Raw genomic sequence first — 24,965 nt, 5'->3', positions numbered from 1 at the left:
GAGTTTGATTGCCTGGGTTTCAGTCTTGGGTCCTTCAATTTCTGTGTGATTTTGAAAAGCAATTCATTATTTGGAGCTTCAGTTTCCTCAAATGTAAAACAAGATCAATGAAACTAATATTTCAATCTTCACTGGTTGGTTGTGATGATTAAATGTGATGTTGAATACTAAAATATTTTATATATTTTTACTTCGGACACAGATGTTTTATTAATATTCAGCATCCCTAAAAAATGAGCTATTCCAAATAGATGAATTCCTGGTAACAAATAATTTTCCTTTTATATATTGAAACTGTATCAATCATTTCTCATGAAAATCTATCTAAAGCCTATTATGTAAATCTCTGTTGTACTTAACAGAGTGCAAGAAGTGTGATTTACTCTTTCTTTGATGATTCACAATCATTACAAATACACGTTTTTGTCCTCTTTAAATGGGACACTGAGGGTCAAGATTTCCTGACATCCCTGGGTGCCATGAGGGCCAGACAGCCCCGAGGGTGGGCTCCTGCCAAAGCTGGGCAATTAGGCTTGCTTGGCTTCATCTCCAGCCTTGATGCAAATTCCGTAGAAATCTACCCTGGAAAAACTGCCATCAATTTGTAGGCTGGCTGGATGGCATCAATGCCTGCCAGGATTTGCTTCAGTAAAACCTAAGCCCAGACTTCTGTTTCCAGCCATGATAGAGTAACTCGTACTGGATTTTGCCCTCCCACCATAAACAATGATAAAAGTGAATTTAGCTAAATGTAGGAGAAAACTGTTTTTAGACCCTTGACAACAGGCAACACAAGAATATAATCCTTGAGAGGAGGGAAACATCAATGAGTCCCATGTTTACCTGGCTTTCTGCCAGGGGGCACTTTCTGGACCATGACACAGGAAGCTGAGGACAAGTAGTATGTGAGGGATTTAGTGAGCTGAGGCAGGGAGCAAGTGGAATTTGCAGGTGCTAAAGTGGTTATAATGTGCAAGGCAGAGTACTGAAGACAAGGGAGCTAAGCAGAGGTGATTCTCTGGGTTTGTGTGTGGACTATCCGCAAGTCCTCAGTTGTACCCTGAGCTGTAGGGTACATGCACAGGTCTGGTGGAGAGCGGCTGCTACATGACTCAATGCTGAAGAGGTACCAGTTGATGTGGACCACCCCCGCCACCAGTCAGAGCGCAGACATCACTGAACACCTTGGGAATTTAGTCAAGACTCCACAAAGGCCAAGTTTTAGGAGTAAGGACCATGTTCTAAGGTTTAAAAGAAATATGAACTAGACCTAACAATGAACAAAACCAGTTTTGATGGGATTGAAAGGATCTACCAGTAATTTAGTTCTCTGCCACAATAAAACTCAGCATCCTAACAGGAGACAGCCTAATCCAGATTCCCTATAATGTATCATCTACAACAGTCAGTATATAATTTAAAATGACTAAACACGAGAAGAAACAGAAACGTATGACTTATAAATACGTAAAAAAGGAAACCAATAGAAACAGACCCAGAGACACCCCAGATGTTGAAATTATCAGAAGAAAAATTTTAAATGGTTATGTTGAATGTGTTCGAAGACTTAAAGAAAAAGATGTATATATGGAGTGAAGAGATGGAGAATCTCACAGGAACATGGACTATATAAAAGGAACCAAATTCAAGGATTAGAAATAAAAACAAATTTGCAAGGGCTTCACAATAGATTGTAGTCTATAGGACAAAGAAAACTAAATTTGAAGGCATCAATAAAAAATTCTGATTACAAGAATATAGGGAAAAAAGACTTAAAAAACGAAGACAGATTCAGTAATGTGTGAAATAATAAACTGATCCTATGTGTTTAATTGGAGTCCTAGAAGAAGCGAAGAGAGTTTGGGGCAGAAAAAAGCTTAAAGAATTAATCATTGAAAATTTCCCAATTTTGACAAAAACATCAACCTATATTCCAAGCATCTCAGTGAACCCCAAGCAGGTTAAATGCAAAGAAAATTATACTTAGGTTCATCAGAATAAAACAGTTGAAAGCTAGAGAAAAATCTGAAAAGCAGCCAAAGAAAAGATACATTACATAATGAGAAGAATACACATGATGTCTGCCTTATCAACAGAAACAACGCAGGTCTGAAGACAATGAATGACATCTTTTAAAGTACTGAAAGAAAAAAATCCACACCTGTAAATCTTGAATTGTATATCTAGTAAAAAAAATCTTTTTAAAAAAAACAAGTGAAATATTTTCAGATAAACTGAAGCTGGGAGAATTTGTTACAAGCAGAAATGCAAGACAAGAAAGGTTAAAGGAAGTTCTTTAGGCCAAAGGGAAATGAGCTGAGATGGAAATGTGAATACACAGGAAGTCTTTCATGTTACTCCTTTCAGAAGCATCATTGGTGTTATTAATAAATTTTGTTCCCAAGTAGATGACTATAAAAAAACTCACAGATTTCCTTTTATACAGTAAAGATCAATAACTTCCTCAGTCTTGCAGAGAATTTTTCAGGCTAACTGTAATGTGGCATTAACAATAAAGGCTTACAAGTGAATAAAAATATTACTTCCAATTGCTATTTTCAAAACTAAAAATTAACAGTTGTCATGAGCTTTTAATTTTGGTTTAAATACTCAAACTTCAAAATCATCTGAATTCCAGTTTCAGCTAGAATAAATGCACCTACCAATATAATCACTTATTCACCTTACAAAATGCATTATCAGTAAAGTTTCACATAATCAAAGCTAGCCATAACAGTTTTATGCATTAGACTATGAAATTATCACACTATGAATAGCTGAGGTATATTATCATACATGAAGTCCTTGTTTATAGCGAATCAACTCATATTAGAGGTCAAAACTGAAGTCTTCAGGGACACATATTAAACTCAAAGCTCTCATCACACTTCACTGCCTTTCTAGGTAGCTATTATTTTCTCTTCAGGTCCAGTCAAGGGATGGTCTAAATTACCTACAATTCAAAACCCTTTTGGGAATTTATGCATCTATTTGGGTGCCTGAGGCCTTTGTCATTTTGAGGATTTGGAAAAACAAAATCAGTAAGAGTATCTCTGACAAGCTGTAGGTGTTATTAGACAAGTTATTTTTGAAACTCCTTAAAAATGACAAAAAGGTGGCAAACCAGGAATAGCAGAACCAAATGCATTTATAAAGCTTAAAGAATTTCAGGAATAAAAGTGAATAACGGAAGTGGTTTTAGTGAAGCAGTGGATTTCCCACTCAACTTTAAAGTATCTTTAGTCATTGTGTTTTAATGACCAAAACCTCACTCATCATTTTAATTCACATTCATTAAAACAAGTTGGTAGGTTGCTAAAAATGAATTGATAATTCTAACAATTTTCCAGTGAAGCAACTATTTGTGGGCGAACAGTGAATGAAATCTTGCATACATGCCTTAAAATAACACTAAAGTTGCTTAAAATTTAGCAACAATTTCACTCTTTCAGAAATGAAAATTCCTTTAGTTTTAAAATATCTTTATTTCCTGAATATTTTAAATGGCTTTAAGGACAAGGTCAGTTTTTCAAAATCAATCAAGTATTAAATGACTCATATTATCTTAATAAAAAATGCTGTCTACAGGGCCAAACAAAATCAGGAGGAGGAAACGTCTACGATTTGCCAAATACTTTTTGCTTATTAGATAGAATTTCTTATAAAGACTATCTTCTCCTAAATGTCAGAAAGTTTTTTCAAAGAACCTGGTTAATAAAAGTGTTATATATTGTTGACCACTATGATTCAAAACATATATAACACTGGTCTTTCTCTAGTTTGTAATAATCAAATCCATTTTTTGAAGCTGTTATCCAAGAAGTCGGTCAGGACAACGGCAAAGGGAAAACTGATCCTTCAAAGCCTTGTTTAATTCTAAGAGGCTATTCCAGGTAGTTGTCTTGATGAAATATTTCAGTGATGAATGCTGCAGATATTCCCACGGATCTGTGCATTCTCTAACTTATTATGAAAGGATGGAAAGAAGGAATCTATCTTTAAAATGAAATTAACCTCAATGACCTATATAGCTGGAATACAACTGGAAGTATTAATAGATATGGAATTAATGATAGTATAATAATAGACTTAGCAACTTAAAAAAAGGCAAAAGTGAGGAACTGGCTAACTCCTGCAATACTGTAGCCTTCTAGAGACTCCTAACTGGTACTCGCCTGGGGTCCTTCTGAATGCTGTCTATTGATGGGGATCTTGTGGTGCCATCATCAGCCGACACTACGTGCTGAAGCCTGTTATAATTGCACTCTTGCACTCGGTATTGTATAGGCCTGTAGGGCTCCGCGTAGGTAGCTGTTGTGTTCAGAGCATAATTATTTCTTTGGTATGTAAGGGTACTTCGTTGGCTGGATGTCCTTTGTAGATTTCCAATACCTACTAGAAAGTCAACATTTTGAAAAAGATTAGTATGTTCTCCATGAGATCACACTTTAATAAAAGGTAAAACATTTTTAATTTTAAGGATTATAGTTTTTGGCAATTATATAAATCGCTTACTTTTATATTTTAAAATTCTACCTTATTAGTGCTAAAAAGGGTACTAAGTTTTTAATGTACATAAATATTTTGTTAATTTTATTAGCAAGAAAGAACAAAAGTGAAATTACAAATCTGCTTATATAATATGTTCATTGAGGTTCAGTTACAAAACTGAGAGAAACACAAGAATCTTAGAGATAGACAAAATAGCAAAATTTATTAATTTCATTCTAGTGGTAAAAACAAGATTTCTTCAAATTTGTAAGTAATTAAAACTATCAAAATTTTAACACTTTGTGTACACAGGTTACTTGTTTTATTCTACAGCAGTCCATCCTTACCTTTTGGTTTTGCTTTCCATGGTTTCAGTTACCCGTGGTCAATTGTCCAAAAATATCAAATGGAAAATTCCAGAAACAAGTAATTCTTAAGTTTTAAATTGCACGCCATTCTGAGTAACATGATGAAATCTGTGCCATTCGGCTGTGATCCCACTGGGACGTGAATAATCCCTTTGTCCACTGTACCCATGCTATAGATGCTACTAGTCTGTTAGTCACTTAGCAGCTGTCTTGACTATTATATCTACTGTCTCAGTACTGCAGGGCTTGTGTTTAAACAACCCTTATTTTACTTAATTGTTCTATTTCATTATTTGTTATTCTTGCTAATCTCTTACTGTGCCTGATTTATCAATTAAACTTTATCATATGAATGAATATATAGGAAAATATATAGTATATACAGGGTTCAGTACCATCTGCCATTTCAGGCATCCACTGATGGTCTTAGAACGTATTCCCTCTGGATATAGACTACTATACCTTTTATGTCTAGACCTGTGGATTGTAATAACACTGGAAAATCTACTTCACAAGAGGGAAAGAAGACTGATATCAAATTATTCTACAGCTACTCCCCTAAATTATTGTATGATGCTATTATAAAGATACTGTATACTGAATTTAAAATGACTTTCCTAATTCTTGCAGTGGGTATCCCTCCAGTAACTGTATACGTATCTTCTTGCAATTAAAAAGATTTTAAACAATATCTATTTCTTAGTCCTATTAAAGGAATTCCTCAATTTACAGACATAAGGAAAAGCAAAATATTTCTTTATTAGTATCTATTAGAAATGGTACATTTTATTAGAAGATAAATCCCTCAGTGGATCAAACTGTCAGTTTCCTGCAAAGAACCAATTCAAATACAGTCTTCCCCATTCCGGTGTTCTGATAGGTATTTCTCCTAGAGTTGTACCTTTGAGGGGTTATTATTGCTACCTAGGGTTCATTTGTAAGCATGTTAATGAATCTGATACCTCTTTAAAAAAAAAAAAAGAGTAGTCTTGAGACGCCATGAGCCAGCTGTGCAGCATGACCTGGCAGCTCACACCACCATAGGCTACAGCTTCTGCTCTACCAGCCTTGATGGTGTGGCATAAACATGAGGACTGGTGGTACAAGGGTGTGATGCTCCAGCTCCCTGCTTTTATAAATGTCGCTATTGAATCCTGCCCCAGTTTGAGTCCATCACAAGGGTATCTATTTCACATTCTACATTTAACTATTCAGAGAACATCCAACATTTAAAAAGGAGTAATGCCAAATACACTTGGGCTTCACGCTTGCTAAATCAAAGACAGCCAAGTAACTCAGTTATGGATTTTCTCCAAAAAGTTGCTCGGCAAAAGAATTACAAAGACATATTCCAACAAGGCTTTCCTTTTGATACTGAATATGTGTCCAACCTGGACTCAGATTTACAGTTTTACAAACTTATTCCTGAACTAACAGTATAATCACTATGTTCATTGATTATATTGTACTAAGGTAAAAATATATCACCTACAAATAGGTACTCAATGAACCTGTTTTATTGCTTATTGATCTGCTGTCACAGCTGATTATCTGACAACCAAATGGACATCACGATTTCCTTCTAACAGGGAACCCAATCTCAATGAAACGCTTCTACTGTGGGGCCTGTGAAATCAGGAAATCAGTAAACAGAGCTGATGCCCACCTGAACCTGTGCGATACAACGCCGTCTGCGATCCCTGGAGCTCCACAGTTCCATGGTTTGGGCTGCGATACACTGGGCTGTAATAGGTCCTCCCCTCATATATAGGAGTAATGTGCAAATCGGGAGACACGGCAGAACGAAGGTCTTGCCCAAGCTGACTGTGCTGACTAGCATAGGAACTCCGTAAGCCTAGAGGCACAAAAATTACATCATTAAGAACTGAGACAATCACAGTGAGGTTAAAAACATAAACCCTAATTAAAATCCTAACTCCTGTAATCCCAGCACTTTGGGAGGCAGAGGTGGGAGAATGGCTTGAGCCCAGGAATTTGAGACAAGTCTGGGCAACAGAGTGAGACCCCATCTCTACAAAAAATATTTTTTTAAAAAACTAGTTGGGTATGGTGGTGTATGTCTGTGATCCCAGCTACTCAGGAGGCTGAGGCTGGAAGACTGCTTGAACCCAGAACGTCGAAGTTGCAGTGAGCCATGATCACACCACCGCACTCCAGCCTGGGTGACCAGGTGAGGCCCTGTCTCAAAATAAATAAATACATACATACATACGTAGATATATACTAAGAAAATCCTAACCAATAGGACCAAGTGTTAAGTCTAAACACTAAAACTAGTAAGTTTTACCAAAGAGAAATGACACGTGTGAAAAGGACTCCATATATGTATTTTAAATACAACTTTCTCAGCTGGGCGCGGTGGCTCATGCCTGTAATCCCAGCACTTTGGGAGGCTGAGGAGGGTGGATCACAAGGTCAGGAGATCGAGACCATCTTGGCTAACATGGTGAAAACCCATCTCTATTAAAAATACCAAAAAAAAAAAAAAAAAATTAGCCGGGCATGGTAGCGGGCACCTATAGCCCCAGCTACTCGGGAGGCTGAGGCAGGAGAATGGCGTGAACCTGGGAGGCGGAGCTTGCAGTGAGCCGAGATCCATCACTGCACTCTAGCCTGGGTGACAGAGCGAGACTCCGTCTCAAAAACAAACAAACAAACAAAACACTTTCTCTTGGCAGCAAGATGAAAGTAGATTTTCTAAGAAAAATAACAAAAAATTAAATGATTTGATACACTGAGATTCATCCTCCAATAAGCTATTTTATGATGGTGATCAAATAGAGAATGACCTATTATTATATCATTTTCACTTTAAAAGCTTTATACGAGCAGTGGTTCATGCTGCTCTCTTCCTACCCTGTGGACCTGCCAGTCTCATTTAGTGGACAATCAGCTTCTCTCTGGGTGCAAGGCCCACCATCTCACACCTCTTTGAATCCCAACATCTAACAGAATGCCTACATTATGTACTTGGTAAAGGCTGATGTTTAAAAGCTGTTTTGAAATGTCTGTTAACTCACATATAATTTTTACAGAAAAACACTGGAAATTTTGTGCTATAAGTTTTGTAATATTATCAGTGAACTAATATTATTATAAAATACTATTTATCATTATGTTTTTCCTTTCTTTAAAAAAAAAAACAAACCCAAAAAACTGTTGTTTTTATAAGAACTCACATACCAGATTCTTGTTTACCTTCTTTCTAGTATAAAGAAAAAACACAAAGTTAGTAGTACATGAACATTAAATCATTTTAAATATTTTGATTCAAACTGCTAATAACTAATGTTTACACATGGGACTCATGATAAAAAGGTATACTTCAAACCCAAACATTTCATTTTCTTAAAAAGACTGAATGAATATTTTCTATATTATGATGCTCAGAAGTGACTTGCATTATTAGTAAGTAGAGTCTGTCACTTGTAAAAATATCAATTAAGGGTATATCCCAAACATATGAGAAAGCACAAACATATCTGAAGCCAGTCAGCATATATTTGCTTTTTAAAAAATGGCAAAGCATTAACAAAATAAGTAATTATAAAAAGGTAAGACTGGCCGGGCACGGTGGCTCATGCCTGTAATTCCAGCACTTTGGGAGGCAGAGGCGGGTAGATCTCGAGGTCAGGAGTTCAAGACAAGCCTGGCCAAGGTGGCGAAACCCCGACTCTACTAAAAATACAAAAATTAGCCAGGCATGGTGGCAGGCGCCTGTAATCCCAGCTGAGGTTGGGCAGAGAATTGCTTGAACCTGCGGGGGGCCAAGGCAGAAAATTGCTTGAACCTGGGAGGGGGAGGTTGCAATGAGCCAAGATCGTGCCACTGCACTACAGCCTGGGTGACAGAGTGAGACGTGAGACTCCGTCTCAAAAAAAAAAAAAAAAGAAAAAAAAAAAGATTGTTCCCATCCTGTTAGTTCAGTTAATCAAATCACAACTAAAAGCAAATGGGCCTGAATATGAGTGCTAATTATATGTTGCTTAGTGAGGAGAGGCAAGAAAGTTAATGCATGCATACAGCTTCTAAACCGAATGATTATTACCTACCCTGGACAGCAATGTGACACGGAAAGAAACTAAATGAATCAATGTGGGTTTTAGCTACTGGTTCCCCTCTTGCTATAATGAAGACCACAGGTTTATACAATCTTATAACTGGGAAATTATCCACCCAAACCTCATTTCAAAACCGAGGAAACAGAGTCCCAAAGGAAATGTGATTCATCCCCACTGGAGAGCTACTTCCCTGCCGAGCTGGGAGGAAAGCTCACGTCAGTGCTCTGTCATTATACATCCAATACTGGACACAGCTATCCCTCATGGAGCAATGGCATGTGGTGAGGAAAAGTCTGAACTCCACAGAGCCTTCCACAAACACCAGGTTAAAGAGGAAGGTAAGCCCACCAAGAAGGGGGCCATGGAAACCAACTTCAAAGATGACACTATGATTGCTATTGCAAAATTTCCTTTTGAGGATTTCAGCTTTTTAGTCACTGGCCAATTTCTTCTTCTTCTTTTTCTTCTTCTTCTTCTTCTTCTTCTTCTTATTTTTAGCACAGTCTAGGGGCTAAGCTCTATTTCTTTATGGAGCCCATGAATACCTTAGACAAAAATGCACAGTTTTTGCTAACAGTGACATAAAGCAGAAAGGTGAATGTACCTAGTCCTCAATAACCTTATCATTATGAGGTGCTGTTGTAACACCCAGCAGAGCCACAGACACTCACGACTCAGTGCAAGACACTGAGGATCACTGACACTTGGACAGAGCCAAGCTGGGGACTGGATGCTTCTGACATTGGTTGAGTCCTCGTGCTCCCACCACTGCACTGGGATGTGAAATAAGACAAAGCATTCTGCATCACCATTACAATGTTATATTCTCATTCTCTAAGTATCTGGCTGGATTCTTCACTGGAATCCATGCAATCTGAAAGGTTTTGTAAACACTGACTATGATTTCATGAGAAAGGTAACAAAATGAGCTCTTTGCATTTAGAAATATAAAAAGTAACTGGCAGATGTTCACTCACTATAGGATCATTAGTAAATTGGAATTACTATTATGTGATAGACTATAATGGGAAATAAAAGACTTAGAACTTTAGTGGGATGTAGCACTTTCTTGATATTAAGAATCCTTCTGAATAACACAATAATGTCTACTACTATTTTTGTTTACCCGCTCATGTGTTTAAAAACACATGTACACAGTCCTATAGATTAGCATTTTAAAAAATTACAGTAAATAGCCTCTGTAGATTAAGTAAAATGAATATGTGTAGAGAGCTCACTATAACTTACTATTATGGAAACTGGAATTCAAATAATTATGTTCTATAATTGGTATTAGAAATAATTTTTTCAGGGCTGGGTGTGGTGGCTCACGTCTATAATCCCAGCATTTTGGGAGGCTGAGGCAGGCAGATCACGAGGTCAAGAGATCGGGACCATCCTGGCCAACATGGTGAAACCCCGTCTCCACTAAAAATACAAAAATTAGGTGGGTGTGGTGGCGTGTGCCTTTAGCCCCAGCTACTCGGGAGGATGAGGCAGGAGAATCACTTGACCCGGGAAGTGGAAGTTGCAGTGAGCCGAGAGTGAGCCACTGTACTCCAGCCTGGTGACAGAGTGAGACTCTGCCTCTAAAAATAAATAAATTTCATAGGTATTCCCACAGATTAATTTTTAATAACACTACTTCCCCTTCCAAATAATGGAAAACACTGATACGCCACTGCATTATTTATCCAACCAATACCTTCTATTTGCAATTCCACAAACATATTAGTTTAGCTAGTATTATAGTGATTCCATGTGATTCAAAATCTTTATATTTATGGCATTAGAAATAAACATAAATTTATCTTTCAAAGATCGATTCTTTATCTCCTCTAAAGTTTTCTTGACATGCTATGATTATTCTGAAATGAGCATATTAGAGTATATATATGTATGTCTGTAGTAGAAAGTAAGTTTGTATCATCATTTAAATTATGATCACCAAATACCCAAGTCCCTCAATTTAGTACAAAACATTGCTTTAGGCTTATCAATTAGCAGGCTATTAATCCTTTAAAATTAAGAACACTTTGCTTCTTGAGAATACTGCAGTATTTCTAGAAAAAAATCACTGAGAGTCTAGGCCTAAAAAATAGACATTATATATATTTCTCCCCCAAAACATAAAGTCTAATTTTACCTGCACTGTCAGAGAAACAGACTGTTTAAACCAGAGGAAATGAGCCCTCTTAGGGTTAAACATGGAGACAATAATTTATATGCTGGCTTCCTTCCTCCAGTCTTCTCTTTACTCTCTTACAAGCAGGGATTTCTGCATAGCTGTTCTATACACCCAGGGAGAATATGGAAGTCCTAAGAACTATTTATTTTCTAAGATTTCCTTGGGAGGTAGAATTTCATAAATGATTCCTACATCATTTTGCTGCATACTTTTCAGAGGCATTGCAAAAAATATCTAAGCCAAACATACTTCTTGGATGGATGAATGAATAAGAGGTGGTTTATCCACTAAGAATTTCTCTGAGCTCAAAAATTAAGTTCAATATAAATTCTCCAGGCAAAATTATTCAATCAGAAAAATCTCAAAAGGCTTAAACTTTCCTAGAAGCCATAAAAAGATACTAATTTTACTATGTAAAAATGTTAAACAGTTTTGTAAATTAAAACTAAAATGAAATAAAAAGACAAGTGACAAAATGGAAAAAATACTTGAGAAGCATATTATGAGGTGCTAACTTATCTCTAGCAAAAAAAAGCTTTCACAAATTATAAAAATAGACAAAAGACTTGAACTTATAGTTTAACAAAACAAAATAAAGCTGTTGATGAACATATGAAATCTTCAACCTCAGTCATAACTCAATAAAAGGCCTTTAAAAAAATGAGGTACAGCTTTTTACCTATCAGATTGGCAAATATGAAAAACTTGGAATATGCAGCACTAGTGCAGTGTAGACAAGGTATAGAGAAACAGGCACTCAAACAGGCACTACTGGCAGAAACATAAATCCATGTGTAACCTTCTTAGAAGGCAATTCTAAGTAATAACTCTCAAAGTAAAAATACACACATATTTTGATGCAGCAATTCTACTGGATCCCAGTTACCCTAGTACTTATGTGAAATATGCAGGTAGAACAATGTATACTATACTATATCATCTCTAATAGCTAAACATAACAAACAACCTAAATGTCCATTAGTAGGAAAAGGACAAATAAATTGATATTATCTATAAAAAATGAGTCCCATGCATCTATTAAGAATGAAGTAGAGCTCTTAAGACACAGTAAGTGAAAAGAACAAAGTATAGGAGATCTATATGACAGAATTCCATCAGTAGAAAACACAATGTGTGTGCAGATTTGCATGGATTGTGTGTATCTGTAAATGCAAAGAAACATTCTGAAAGTCACATCAACTGTGATGGGACTGGGTGAGGGTAAAAGGCTTTCACTCATTTCAGTATTTTCTGGTATAGTTTTAATTTTTACCATTTGGTATATGTTACTTTTAAAATATAATTTAAAACACTACAGTTAAATTGCATTTTATTTAAAATAACCAAATCTTTACATCATGTGGGAAACCCTCCATGAAAAACCCTGAAGTTGGAACAGCTGTATTAGGGATCCGGTGTCTTACTGCTTTAATAGGAGTGGCATGTAAAGGTAATTTATAAGTGCTTTGTGCACTTTCCATTAAAAGGCCAAAGTCAAGTAGGCGATAAAATTCATATTCTAGTCTATACTACCGAAGTATTTCTAAAGAAAAAATTAAAATATTTAAACAGATATTCTGATACCACCTTTTAACATAACTCTAGGGTCTGTTTAGGGGTAGGCCTGGCTGGTAAAAAATATTTCATTAAAAAAAAGTTAGTCAACTGCTTAGAATTCCAACTAATACTTCTGAAATGCAAAAAAATGTACATTTTAAACCCTAATATTTTGAGGGGGAAATATTACAAAAGAGTTGTATCCATTGTAAAATGATTCTATTGATATAAATGTATATAATCTCATGTATTAAGAATTACAGAGCCTGAAAGACAAGTTAACCTTAAGTTCATAGTTTAAATTCTGAGATTAAAAACATGAATGAGCCCTTTCCACCTTTTCATTCTTTGTTTCAGCTTTAGTTACACAGAAGATTTCCTCACTGGGTTTTATGTAGCACTGTCACCTTGTACGCACCTGTCAGGCTGTCTGGCCTGGGTGGAACCATCCTCTCATAAATGTCATACTGCTGCTGTCCGAATTGCTCCATGTCATGAACAGTCCTTTGCAGTGAAGGTCCCAGATGCTGTGGTACGGCGGTCATCCCTGAGCGTTTGGGGGACGACGACCCCACCTGGCCTTGGGATGGGGAAGCTACTCGAGTCTGTGCATCCGTCAGGGTCAGTGGGGACCCCACTCTGGCGGTGGTTTGGTATTGAGGGGTTGGTCCGTTGGGATTGGAGGTCTGCCGGGAGGTGACTGACCCAATCCGCCGTATAGCTGTTGGGGAGGCGGGTCTCTGTGAGTACGGAGAGGCTGCCCGCACAGCAGGTAATGTGGTGGAGGAATATGCACTGGGGTTCAGAGGTCGGGGGTCGGTCACTGACGGAGAGCCAAATCCACTACCCAGAGAAGTTCTCAGTGACCCCCTTGAAGGAGACACGCCTGTGCTGATAACATAAGAAGGAGACTGTGCTCTAGATGGAACTGAACTAACTCTTCTCATGGCCCGATTGGCTACTGATGGCTGATGAAAGGGGGGAAAAAAGAGAATGGGTTTATCCAGGGTTTTGTGTTCATTGCCATTACAAAAGAAATACACATAGCTCACTACAGAACGTGAATCCACTATTTATTTTAGGCGTCTAAGTTTCTTTTCCTTTTTACGCTTTGAGCCAGACATTAATTTTTCCTCATGGTGCTTCAGTTGTTTTACTTTTTTTTTTTTTTTGGTGGTTTAAACCAAATGCTAAAATTAACCCGTAAAAAGAGATCTGAAGACATTTAATACTCCTTTTTATCTTTACATTTTTAACTATTGCCCATGCGTTGTTCACAGCACATAAAATGTTTTATTCTAAGTGTTACAAGTAATTCATGAGCGTGAAGGGGCACCGGAACAATGTACTTACTTCACTCCCTGTGAGGCAAAGTTTGGCCAAGGCAATACATTTATGTAAAACAAAAATCTGAATATAATTTGAATATATCAGTCTAAATGTAGCTAGTGGAATATTTATCATTGTTTTTCTTTATGGGTTGGTCCCATTAACAAAAGGAACATGTTCTTTCATTGTGGAATAAATGAACATTTGGATCAAGTGTGGGTCTGGCGCTCTCCACTGTGAATTTACTTCGGGGAACAGCTTGGCTACACAGGTGCTCTAGGCAAATTTGTTGATTCCTTTAGACCAAGCATAGCTTCTCCTCACTTTAGCCATTTCTTTTTACCTCTTCCAATCTATGAGTTCTTAGCTTTAGTTGGTGGATTTAAAGAGATGTGAAAAAAAAAAGGCACCCCCAAATCTATTCCAGCAGGAGGAATGGTCAAAGCCTCTGTTGGGTTCTTGGCCTAGCCAGCTGGAAAAGACTAGGTTGGAAAATGAACATTTCTGCCATGGCTGATCCTACTATGAATCTGTTGATTCCTGCAATTACAGCAGGTGCTGGACACTGTTTTTGATGCTGTGCAACAATAAAAAGGAATGGTTGGGCTGGAGAAGGGGCCCAAGGGGAACAGGTATGGGAAAAAGGAGAGCCAACTGAGAAATAAAAACAGACATTAGGGCTCCAGGTTAGAAGCTCAGGACCAGGCTGCTCTGTTACCTCCGTAGTGGTTGCTAGAGTCTAGTTGTCATCACTTTTAGGATGACAACCCATAACCACTTTTAGTTCGGGAAGTAAGGAAAGAAGTGGGGATCAGATGAGGGCTTGTATACCCTTAGAGGTCATACGAGGATGTCTGCTCTGCCTCCAGGCGTCGAATGCAACTGGGCTGGCTGAAACACTTGCAGTAAGACCTCACCGTGTGCTCAAGTTCAACAATTTTGGGAAGGCAATAAGCAGTGGAGAAGACATGGGGAGGAAAGAGGATGGTAAACAAACAACAAGGCAAAGAAGATGGGGTTTAAAAATCAGTAGATAGCTAGAAAGTTAACAAGCATGATTGGGGTTGGGTGTGGTGGCTGACCCCTGTAATCCCAACACATTGGGAGACTGAGGAGGGAGGATTGCTTGAGGCCAGGAGTTCAACACCAGCCAGGGCAACATAGTGAGGCCCAGCCTCTACAAAAAACAAACAAATTAGCTGGGCATGGTGGCATGTTCCTGCAGTCTTAGCTACTCCAGGAGGCTGAGTCAGAAAGACTGCTTGAGCCCAGGGAATTGAGACTATAGTGAGCTATGATTGTGCCATATTGCACTCCAGCCTGGGTGACAGAGTGAGACCTTGTCTCTATCAATTAAGAAAAAAAAAAGCATGATTGGGTGGTAATAGTGCTAACAAAATGCAAAGAGAATCCCACATGACTTGCAACTACCAAAATGAAGTGATAGTTGGTCCAGACAACTAGGAAATGTGTTGCCTAGACTACATGCAAATTAAGTCTCAGATGCCCCCTTGCAAACAATTCTTTAGCTCTAGTGAGAAAATCAACTTACTCTTAAAGAAAGGAGTGTTTACATGACCACTACTAAGGGCAATAAAATTTATATAGATACACTACTTTTGAAAAGTGTGATTTCAGACCCGCTGACATAGAAATTCACCTAAGCAGATGAACTCCCATTAGCATTTAGTCCAGAGCTTCTCAAATTTTTCCACCAAAGCATCCCCAACAGCAAAGGAGTAAATGTATAATCTGAGGACCGGGGGTGCAGCCTGCAGTCGCTTGCCACATGCACAAGATTTCCCATTTTAGCTTGAAAAATTCATGTGCTATATTTGTGTTTAATACAAACATGTTTTAAATGACTTTGAAATTTCTCCTGAATTGCTCAGTAAAAGTGACAAAGTTGTATTATGTATCTCTGTGGGCACTGGGAACTGTGACCCACTGCTGTGTACCTGTAGAGCTTCCTGTATTGCAGTAGAAGCAGCACAGTGTCCTCCTAACTTATTTGATTATCTTGCTACTTTTCAGCTCCAAAGCAAGCACTGGGGATTTTGGGGTACTGGCACAGATAGTTATCCTCACTGGTTACCACCATGCAGGACTCCTATTGCCTCTCTGAATCCTGGGACATGTTGGTGGACTGATGTGAATACAGTGGTAAAGAGAAAGGAGTTAAAGAGTTTTTAGAAATACACATGCAATATATATTTTTTGCTATCAAGTTAGAGAACCCTCACTTAACAGAATGGATATGTTTCTATACAATACCTTTCTTTAAGCAGGAATATCTCTATTCTAGTAAAAGAAAAGAAATGTACTTTTAGAGAATAATTCCAGTGATGATGGTAATAGTCTTTGGTTAGAATGGGCAAATCCCATTTTATGTAGGTGTGGGAATAGCACCCTGCCCTCTGGAGCTTTTTAGAGCATATTTTAGCCCCAGTATTTTTAGGAACTCATAACCACTCAGGGACCAAAACATTCCATCCAACCCTCTTACATTCCCCTTAGACTCTTCTCCTCATGCCAAACTTGTTGTTTCCAGAAGAATTACTCTACTGTGTCCAGGAACTAATCAGAATTCATCAGTGGGAGCTAACTCATAGAAACAAATACATTTAACATTGTATCTCAAATACAATAAAATGATTTTACTATTTTATCCATTCTACAAAAATTATACATATTGATTTCTAATAAGAAATACCTATAACAGATCTTCAACTAGGAGGGTATTTCTTTTTTTTTCTTTTTTTCTTTTTGGTTTTGAGACGGAGTCTCGCTCTGTCGCCCAGGCTGGAGTGCAGTGGTGCGATCTCGGCTCACTGCAACCTCCGCCTCCCGGGCTCAAGTGATTCTCCTGCCTCAGCCTCCCAAATAGCTGAGATTACAGGCGCCCGCCACCACGCCCGGCTCATTTTTGTATTTTTAGTAGAGATGGGGTTTCACCATGTTGGTCAGACTGGTCTTGAACTCCTGACCTCAGGTGATCCACCCGCCTCGGCCTCCCAAAATGCAGGGATTACAGGCGTGAGCCACTGCGCCCGGCCGCAGGGTATTTCTTTGCAGAGATCTTGATGTGTTCAGCTTACCTGAACCAGTGTTTGTCCTTCAGCTCTTGAATTCCTCACCACATGGTTGTTAGTTGATCCTATGAATGAATGCTGCTGTCTGTTGTCTGCCTTGCTCACGTTCTGGCTGTTGTGGAAACTCCCTGCTTCCTGGTATCCACTGTCAGAATAAGAATTCATTTGTGTTGAACTTCTTGAGTTACCCAATGATCCTGTGAGAATGAAACCAAGAAATATCTTTATTATACACACTTCTGACACTCGCTTTCAAGAATAAAATCTTAAAAGCAAATCCAATACTTAAAAGATAACACAACAGACCCTCACTTTCATGAAGAGATGTCTGTTCTGGTGAATAGAGGGTTCCTTGTTCTGGCTCTGTCCTGATGAGATAGTTGTTGGGATGGACAGCGTCAGAAACTTTAGGTTTGCTTACACCAGTATTTGGCACATCTGTAGGAAGAAAAGTTTAAACAGCTAAACATAGTAATATTACATAAAAGCTTGCTAAAAAAGGTTCAAATATTTGTCAATAGCATCTTAGAATCTGTATGCTAATACAAGGCTGTATTTTCAGATTACACAGCACATTTGACTCTTAACTATATGAATGTGTTCCATAAACTTATACTTCATTAATATATTTTGCTGAATTTCATAAATGTTGTTTGTTATGATTATAAGTCTCAATATTAAGTCAAAATCTGAAAACTGATCCTGTTCCCCTTGGAAAACTGACATCTCAGACACCTTCCTCCAAGGGATTAAAAGACTGAGAATGGAGACCAAGTATTTTAAGAAGGGTCCTCCATCTTATGAACAATTAAAAATGAAAAATTACACAACATTCATATTATTGAGCTTGGTGATGAAGCCTCTGAAGGTAGAGCACATTTTATGTTATATTTCATGTCACCTACAGTCAAAGGAACTCTATACAAAGTTTTAGAATTGCCAAGCAATGAAAACTTTCTTGTTCATCTGCTTATTTTATTCCTTTAGTCTTTTTTAAAGGAATATGGGCAAGTCTAACCTAATCATTGTTTCTTCCAGCCAAACCCATCTCTTCCATTATCTCCTTTAATTTAACAGTACCATTTGCCATCTTGAACTTGAAAAAAACAAACCCCATTCAAACTTCTGTTTTTTATGCTGTAAACTTAGGTGGTATAGATCATGCTGCCTCTTCCCAGTTTAATTCCCGTATGTCCTTCTTTCTCTAATATCTTCAAAATATATTTTCCTATTTTCCAATGGACTTCAATACAAGCCATTTCTTCCTCGCATTTAACCCTTATATTAACAAACTTTTTTTCAGAAATGCTGCTTCACTCTCACTTCAAAGATTTTAATTAATTTAATTTAATTCTTATCACATTTGGAGTTTAACATACAATCCTAAAGATTTAAATGTCTACCTCCTTTCCTCCCTCCCTTTCTCCCTCTGGGTACTACTACACACCAGGCCCTATGCAGTTATGAGAGAAGATATGGGGTGTGTGTGTGTGTGTGTGTGTGTGTGTGTGTGTGTGTGTGTCTGGGGGAATGGAGCTTAGGAAAATTTTCCTAAAGGAAGTAACATCTAAGTAGCATCCATTTACCACAGGAGGCCAGCTTTTCCTTTCTGTATCGCACTTACCACCATCTCTCCCCACTAGAATATAAGCTGCACAAGGGCAGACAGACTTTTATCTGGTTTGTTATATCCTCAGTGTCTAGGATGGTGCAGAGTACTCAGTAGGTGCTCAGTAAATATTTGTTGAACAAGCAAACTCCTAGTAACAGCAGCAGCTTCCTTTTACTGAGTGCTGACTCATGCCTGGCATTGCACTGTGGCTTTACCTTACTGTGTTCAATGAAGTTTGGCTATATAAAGCAAAGTAAAATTTTTAGGGACTGTTGATTAAGCTGCTTTAGAAGGTGAATACAAGGTTTAAGGGAGAAGTGGGAAATCCCAGTGCATTATAAACCTTTAACTTGATGTCAGATTCAATTCAAGATTTTGTTTCCTAGCCTCTGGAAAGATTAGCTGACATTCTTAGTATAGGTTTTTAACGACCTGCCTCCTGCTATATTATTTGACAGAATGCTTCTATGTGGTAGAATTCTGTGACAGTTCTGATTGCTTAAGTTTGGAATTTCAGCAAAGATTAAAGATTGTATATGGTTTCCCTGGTACACGTTGAAACATGAGCTGAGTCACTGTCAGGCTGACAATACCATAAAGTGCTCTGCTTCATTTGTACAGCTTCTATCATGAGTTTCCAGAGTTCTAAACATTCTTATACAGTAATTTTCAAAGGAGTTTTGCTAAGGATTAAGTAAAATGCTAAGGAATTGGAATAGCTGGGAATAGCTGCACAGGTGCTGGCCTGAAATCAGAGCTATGCAGCAATCAACCTTTGTTCCATCAGGAATGGAACCCTGGGAAAGCAAATATGAACTAGCAACAAACTACATATAAAAAGTACCACTGTGGTAGCCTCAAGGCTTCACATACATGGAAAAATGTACTGTCTTGGAAAAAAAAGATGTTCAGATAGTTCTCAGCATTAGTTAAATGTAAGGTAAAATCTGGGACACTAATATTTTAAAGCTTTTGGTTTAGAAACACTAGGTAGCATGTAGTGTCAGGGTCTCAACATTTTTCACCATGGAAACCAAAACCATTAAAATTTTATGTAAGCTGCCCACCCACTTTTTAAAGAAAGCTATTCAGAGCTTAAAAAAAAAAAAAAAAAAAAACGAAAAAGAGGAACATATACCCTAAAAACTGTAGCTCAGCAATTGTGTCTTTCCACTCAATGAAACATATTCTCAGAAACCATGTAACAATCTTGCTCATTTAAACTCTTCCTTATGAGAAGCTATTTAAAATAAATAACCTCAGAGAAAGCACGAATCATGAGATATGTGATTCCATACTGGTTGCCCTAATAAAACTTCACGAAATTAGTATCTTAAACAATACAAAATTATTCCAAAAGTAATATAAGAGCCATATTGCTTTTAAATATTATGACCTGACTCTGTTTCATATATTTTTTAATGCACCACCCTAGAAAACAGAATATAGAAAAGGACACTGAGATGCTAACTAGAACACTAAAATACAAAATTCTCAGGTGCCCAGAATCCAATTTGAAAATCTAAGGAACTGGGTTTAAAGGACAGGACTTAGGTTTTGTGACCTATCTTTAAGTAAATATAAAAGTAAGAGTTAATAAAAGATTTATTTAATATGAACTATAAAGCAATCAACTTCTATACTATAAATAAGGTCTTCAGTTATTTTTTCTTTTTTTTTTTTTTTTTTTTTGAGACGGAGTCTCTGTCACACAGGCTGGAATGCAGTGGCACGATCTTGGCTCACTGTAACCTCTGGGCTCAAGTGATTCTCATGCCTCAGCCTCTTGAGTAGCTGGGATTACGGGTGTGTTCTACCATGCCCAGCTAATTTCTGTATTTTTAGTAAAGACGGGGTTTCACTATGTCGGCCATGCTGGTCTCAAACTCCTGACCCTAAGTGATCTGCCCATCTTGGCCTCTCAAAGTGCTGGGATTACAGGCATGAGCCACTGTGCTCGGCCATCCAGTTATTTTTCTGTTTCCTTAGCAGAGCCCAACAATAATGAAGCATAGCTGCAGAGATCAAAGTATCCTGAAATCTATTCTGATTTATGAAAAGAAATGTAAATGGTTTTCAAAATAGTGTTACTATTTTGTTTCTTTGAAAACTTGTAATCCACAAATTATCTATATACATGCACAAACCTATGTATGCACAGACATCATATCTCAGGTAAACAGAAAACACATCTTCTAATTTTACTGGATAAAGTATTTCTCACTGTAGTATGGTAGGGTTCACACTTACCAATTATGTATTATTTAAACAATCTTACTTTAAGATGAATGAATTTTAAAAACCTCTGCTATGTGGAATGAAAGATGTTAGTCAAATTCACTAGAGAAACACAGAGGCATATCGTATGCAGTTAACCATTTCATGATGAATGCTGTAACCTATAATTAAATAGTTGGCATATTACAATTTAGCACAATCAGAATAAGAAATCAAGAGACATTTTTATAAGTAAAAATGGCAAACAGCATGTGAATGTTACTTCTTTAATCAGTGTACTGAACAACATGTGTTGCTTAAAAAAAAAAAAATCACAAACATGTTTTCTGGGACACCAGAAATATACTATGGGGAACTTTCAAACATCAAATTAGCATCTTCGAAGAAAATGTATATCTAAAGACAGAGAAATTGAACAAGCTTCAAGGTAGAATGAAATTTCCATTTGTGCCAAAGACTGCAAAATTATTGGAATCATGGGCCTTCTTGTCTATTACATTTCATTTGAGTGCTCTAATATTTAAAAATATATAATTAGAAAAAGTGTTATGGTGCATCTATAAAAAATACTAGTGGGTAAGGGACAATAACACTGTAGGGCTACGAAAATCTGGTATATCATCCACCTCATTAAGCTCATGGTAAAAGATAGAATACAAAGTGAGATATTTTATCTTTTTTATAATGTACATCCCCAAATATACAGAGTATGTATGAAGATATGCTTAGTAAAAGAGTCTAAGGCCTCTCTAATGAACCTGAAATTATTAAAATGGTTCTGCTTTGTTAATCTATGTCTTGCTGTATGAAAGGAGGAAGGTCTGCAGTGTGTGTAAAATCACCATGGAAACAGGAACTGAGAGATCAGTAAGGAGATTTTTAGTATAGACAACCCTGTGACTAGTCTTTCATAGTCCAGCACACTGGAACCTCATGATAGGTTCTCCTTGCTTGAGTCTGTTCTGAGTTGCTGTGGTATTTAGGGGTTTGCCCTTACATAAAGAATGTGTAGTGTGAGTTCCGGCAGGACTCTTGGGACGGCAATAGCACCCGATGTTAAGGCAGATGATACTCTCCTTGATGGTTTCTTCCAACTCTCTGGCCTGTGAGCTGAGGTTAGGCTGTCATACGCAGAGGGGCAACATTTTGTGGAAAAAAAGAGTAGAAAATGCTGTGTTACATGGACTCAACTTCCTGTCTGGTTACGGGGCTCTCCTTTCCTGTAGGATCACAGGCTTACAAGGGAGTCTACTTTCCACAGAGGTGCAGAAATCGTCCAGTGCCTCCTATGGCAAAAAAGTAAAGCCAAATTCTGGAAGAGAACATGGGTGGTGGCACCAAAAAGATTTCTCCTCTTTATACCTTCTGTGACATACAAGATTTATTTCTATAGCAGGCAAGCTTATCATCAGAGGGAATAAGGCCACTGGGAAACCCTGTTTCAGAGTGAGAAACGTTGTTTCAGGGTGATGGAAACATGAAGCACCAATAGTATTCCTTCCTCCACAGGAGAAAATACAAGTTGACAGATATTTTAAGAATATTACACATACTTGGAGTTTGTTGACTCAAATATAAGCTACTATATACATAAGATATCATTTAAAAGTTGGATTTTAGTGGAAGTAAAGACATAAGGCAGAAAGACCATGTTTCTTGAAACTATTTCTGGTCTGGTTCTTAAGTATTTCTAGATTCTTGGGTCTTGTGCATATTTATATTATCTTTTCAATATTAATAAGGCAATGGCTCTAAAAATTTTACCCATCTAAAAAGTGTTGCATAAAAGGTCTTGGAAAATGGAAACCATTAATGAAGTACCTTCTACTTCACTTTAAACTCTGCTTTAAGCATCAACTAGTCTGCCTTGAAATTCACTGTAAAGCTTGACTGCCTGGATTCAAATCTATAGTATAAGCAAATTTTGTGAATGCATAAACTGGTATCATAGTGATTTCCACAATGCCTAAACTAAAAGAGATCTCCTGGTCATATATAAATTCTGTCCAAGAATATAAAACCATTAAAAATAAATTTTACAAAAAATAAACTGAAGAGAAATTTCTACTAACAGTCATATAAAAATGAATGTTAAGTATTTTCAGTCTGGATACTAATTAAAATACAGATGTCACACCTACTATAAAAATTTACACTTTACACCTATAAAAAGAAAACAAGAAAAACAACAAGGAATTAAGAATTATAAATACAAAATGAAATGAACAAGACATAACTTGCCCAATACTGAGTTTAACGGGTTTCATAAATGGCTGAGGGGGTCTCGCTTCCTATCAAGGAAAGCTGAAGAAGGGATAAGTAAGGGATCTGTTGTAATGTAAAAAGTCAGCTTATGGAAAATACAACTAAGTGCTCAAAAATCACCCTACAATATTTTTCAAAGACACTTTTTATTCTCTTTGGGAAAAAAAAAGTTACCAAATATAGAAATGGGAATATCTGTCAGTGGGAGATACAAAGTAAGATTCCTTTTGTTAAAAACCAAAAAAGCCTTCTTAAAAACACAAACCTGTAAAGGATGATATTCACTATCAAAAAGAAAGAAACGATTCTTTTGAAATAAAATCTTCTATATTTTTCCACTAGTTATCTTTTTTTTTCTTTGGTAAAATATACTAAGATAAAGCCACATGCAGACTAACTTTGTCATAAGAATGAAACGTGAAATTATAGAGGGTGACTTTCAGATGTGTCCCAAAGCAACAGTTATAAATTGAGGAACGAAGGCTCTGTGTTTTGAGGAGGTAGTAATAGAAAAAGAAGGGTTTTCAGACTTGACAATTTCTATTTTATTTTAGATAGTTAGTAGCACATTTCTTCACATATCACTAAAAGCACGAGGCAGTTTAAATATTTGGCATGTTTATATCAAACATGAAATATTAAAGGCTAAAACTGGATACTTGATTTTCATATAATGTGCTTTTGGGGATCTGTTCATATATTATGTGTAAGTTTGCTAAGGCAAAATCTAATACTCTTATTTGGTGGTGGCCCATGACAAACATATTGAGACATCTATGGTTCTAAACTTGAAAGGCTGATCTTCTGTATAATATAGGTAATTTGTTCAATAAAAATTCATTTCACAAAATCCCAAATATGTGGAAACTACAAATTAAATAATATGCACTGGCTGGGAAACTCATGCATCCATTTCATAGTTGGCTTCTTCATACCATTTATGTCAGGGCTGACCTTCAGAATACGGTCAAAATTTTGCTGGCTTTACCATGTCACTCCAGCACACCATTTTTAACCTCATATTTCAAAACTTTTGTTTAAAGCATTTGTATTTAATTTTTAAAAGTTTTAAACATATATAAAGGTAGAAAGAAAAAGTATAATGTATTCCAGGTTTAACAGTTATCAGCATTATGCATACTTTTTTTCCATTATCTTTTTCCTTTGTTATATAATTTCAAAACAAATCTCTCACATTGGATCATTTCAACGCTAAAAATTTCCGTTTGTATCTCTAAAAAATAAGGACTTCATAAAACCATAATTATTCCATAATGCCATATAGTGAGTTCAAATTCAAAGTTTTCAGATGTCTTGGAATGTGTTTCTTCAGTTGGCTTGTACTAGTCAGGATGAAATAAGGTTTACTGATTGCATTTGAGTACAATTGTTATTTAAGTCCCTCAATTTAGAAAGGGGCACCCATTCCTTCATTTTCATGTTTTTGATGCACTGAGGAAACTGCAGCAATACACTTTTAAGTTGTTCCACATCCTGAATTTGTCTGATGGTTTTCTCATGTAACTTACTTATTCCTCTAAATACACTATTTCTTTAAGCAGAAGGTTATAGCTAAAAGCTTTCAGGTCAAGCCTTTGTGGGTAGCATACTTTATGAATGGTGCTGTGTACATGATACCTTTCATATCACAACTTTCAGGGTTGCTAAGATCTATCAGGCAATGCAGGTAGTGGCAGCTTAATCCTTCTGTCAAGTTTACCACCAACCTGTCTCCTAATGCAA

General features: G+C 37.0%; 1 protein-coding gene across 1 annotated transcript in view; it reads right to left on the bottom strand.

The window, feature by feature from the left end:
* LOC105493204 (plakophilin 4) overlaps positions 1-24,965 on the bottom strand; it is a 228,948-nt gene that overhangs the window by 43,301 nt on the left and 160,682 nt on the right. Inside the window, exons 5-9 of the mRNA XM_011760720.3 lie at positions 17,420-17,545; positions 17,114-17,304; positions 13,105-13,654; positions 6,526-6,714; positions 4,176-4,395 (exon numbers count right to left, since the gene is read on the bottom strand). Coding sequence (XP_011759022.1) covers positions 4,176-4,395; positions 6,526-6,714; positions 13,105-13,654; positions 17,114-17,304; positions 17,420-17,545 — 1,276 coding nt within the window. The remainder of the gene's footprint in view (positions 1-4,175; positions 4,396-6,525; positions 6,715-13,104; positions 13,655-17,113; positions 17,305-17,419; positions 17,546-24,965) is intronic.

The sequence above is a fragment of the Macaca nemestrina genome, chromosome 11 (genome assembly GCF_043159975.1).
Source record: "Macaca nemestrina isolate mMacNem1 chromosome 11, mMacNem.hap1, whole genome shotgun sequence".
Classification (NCBI taxonomy): Eukaryota; Metazoa; Chordata; class Mammalia; order Primates; family Cercopithecidae; genus Macaca; species Macaca nemestrina.
The sequence above is the reverse complement of the archived record's forward strand: the minus strand, read 5'-3'. Positions and strand labels throughout refer to the sequence as shown.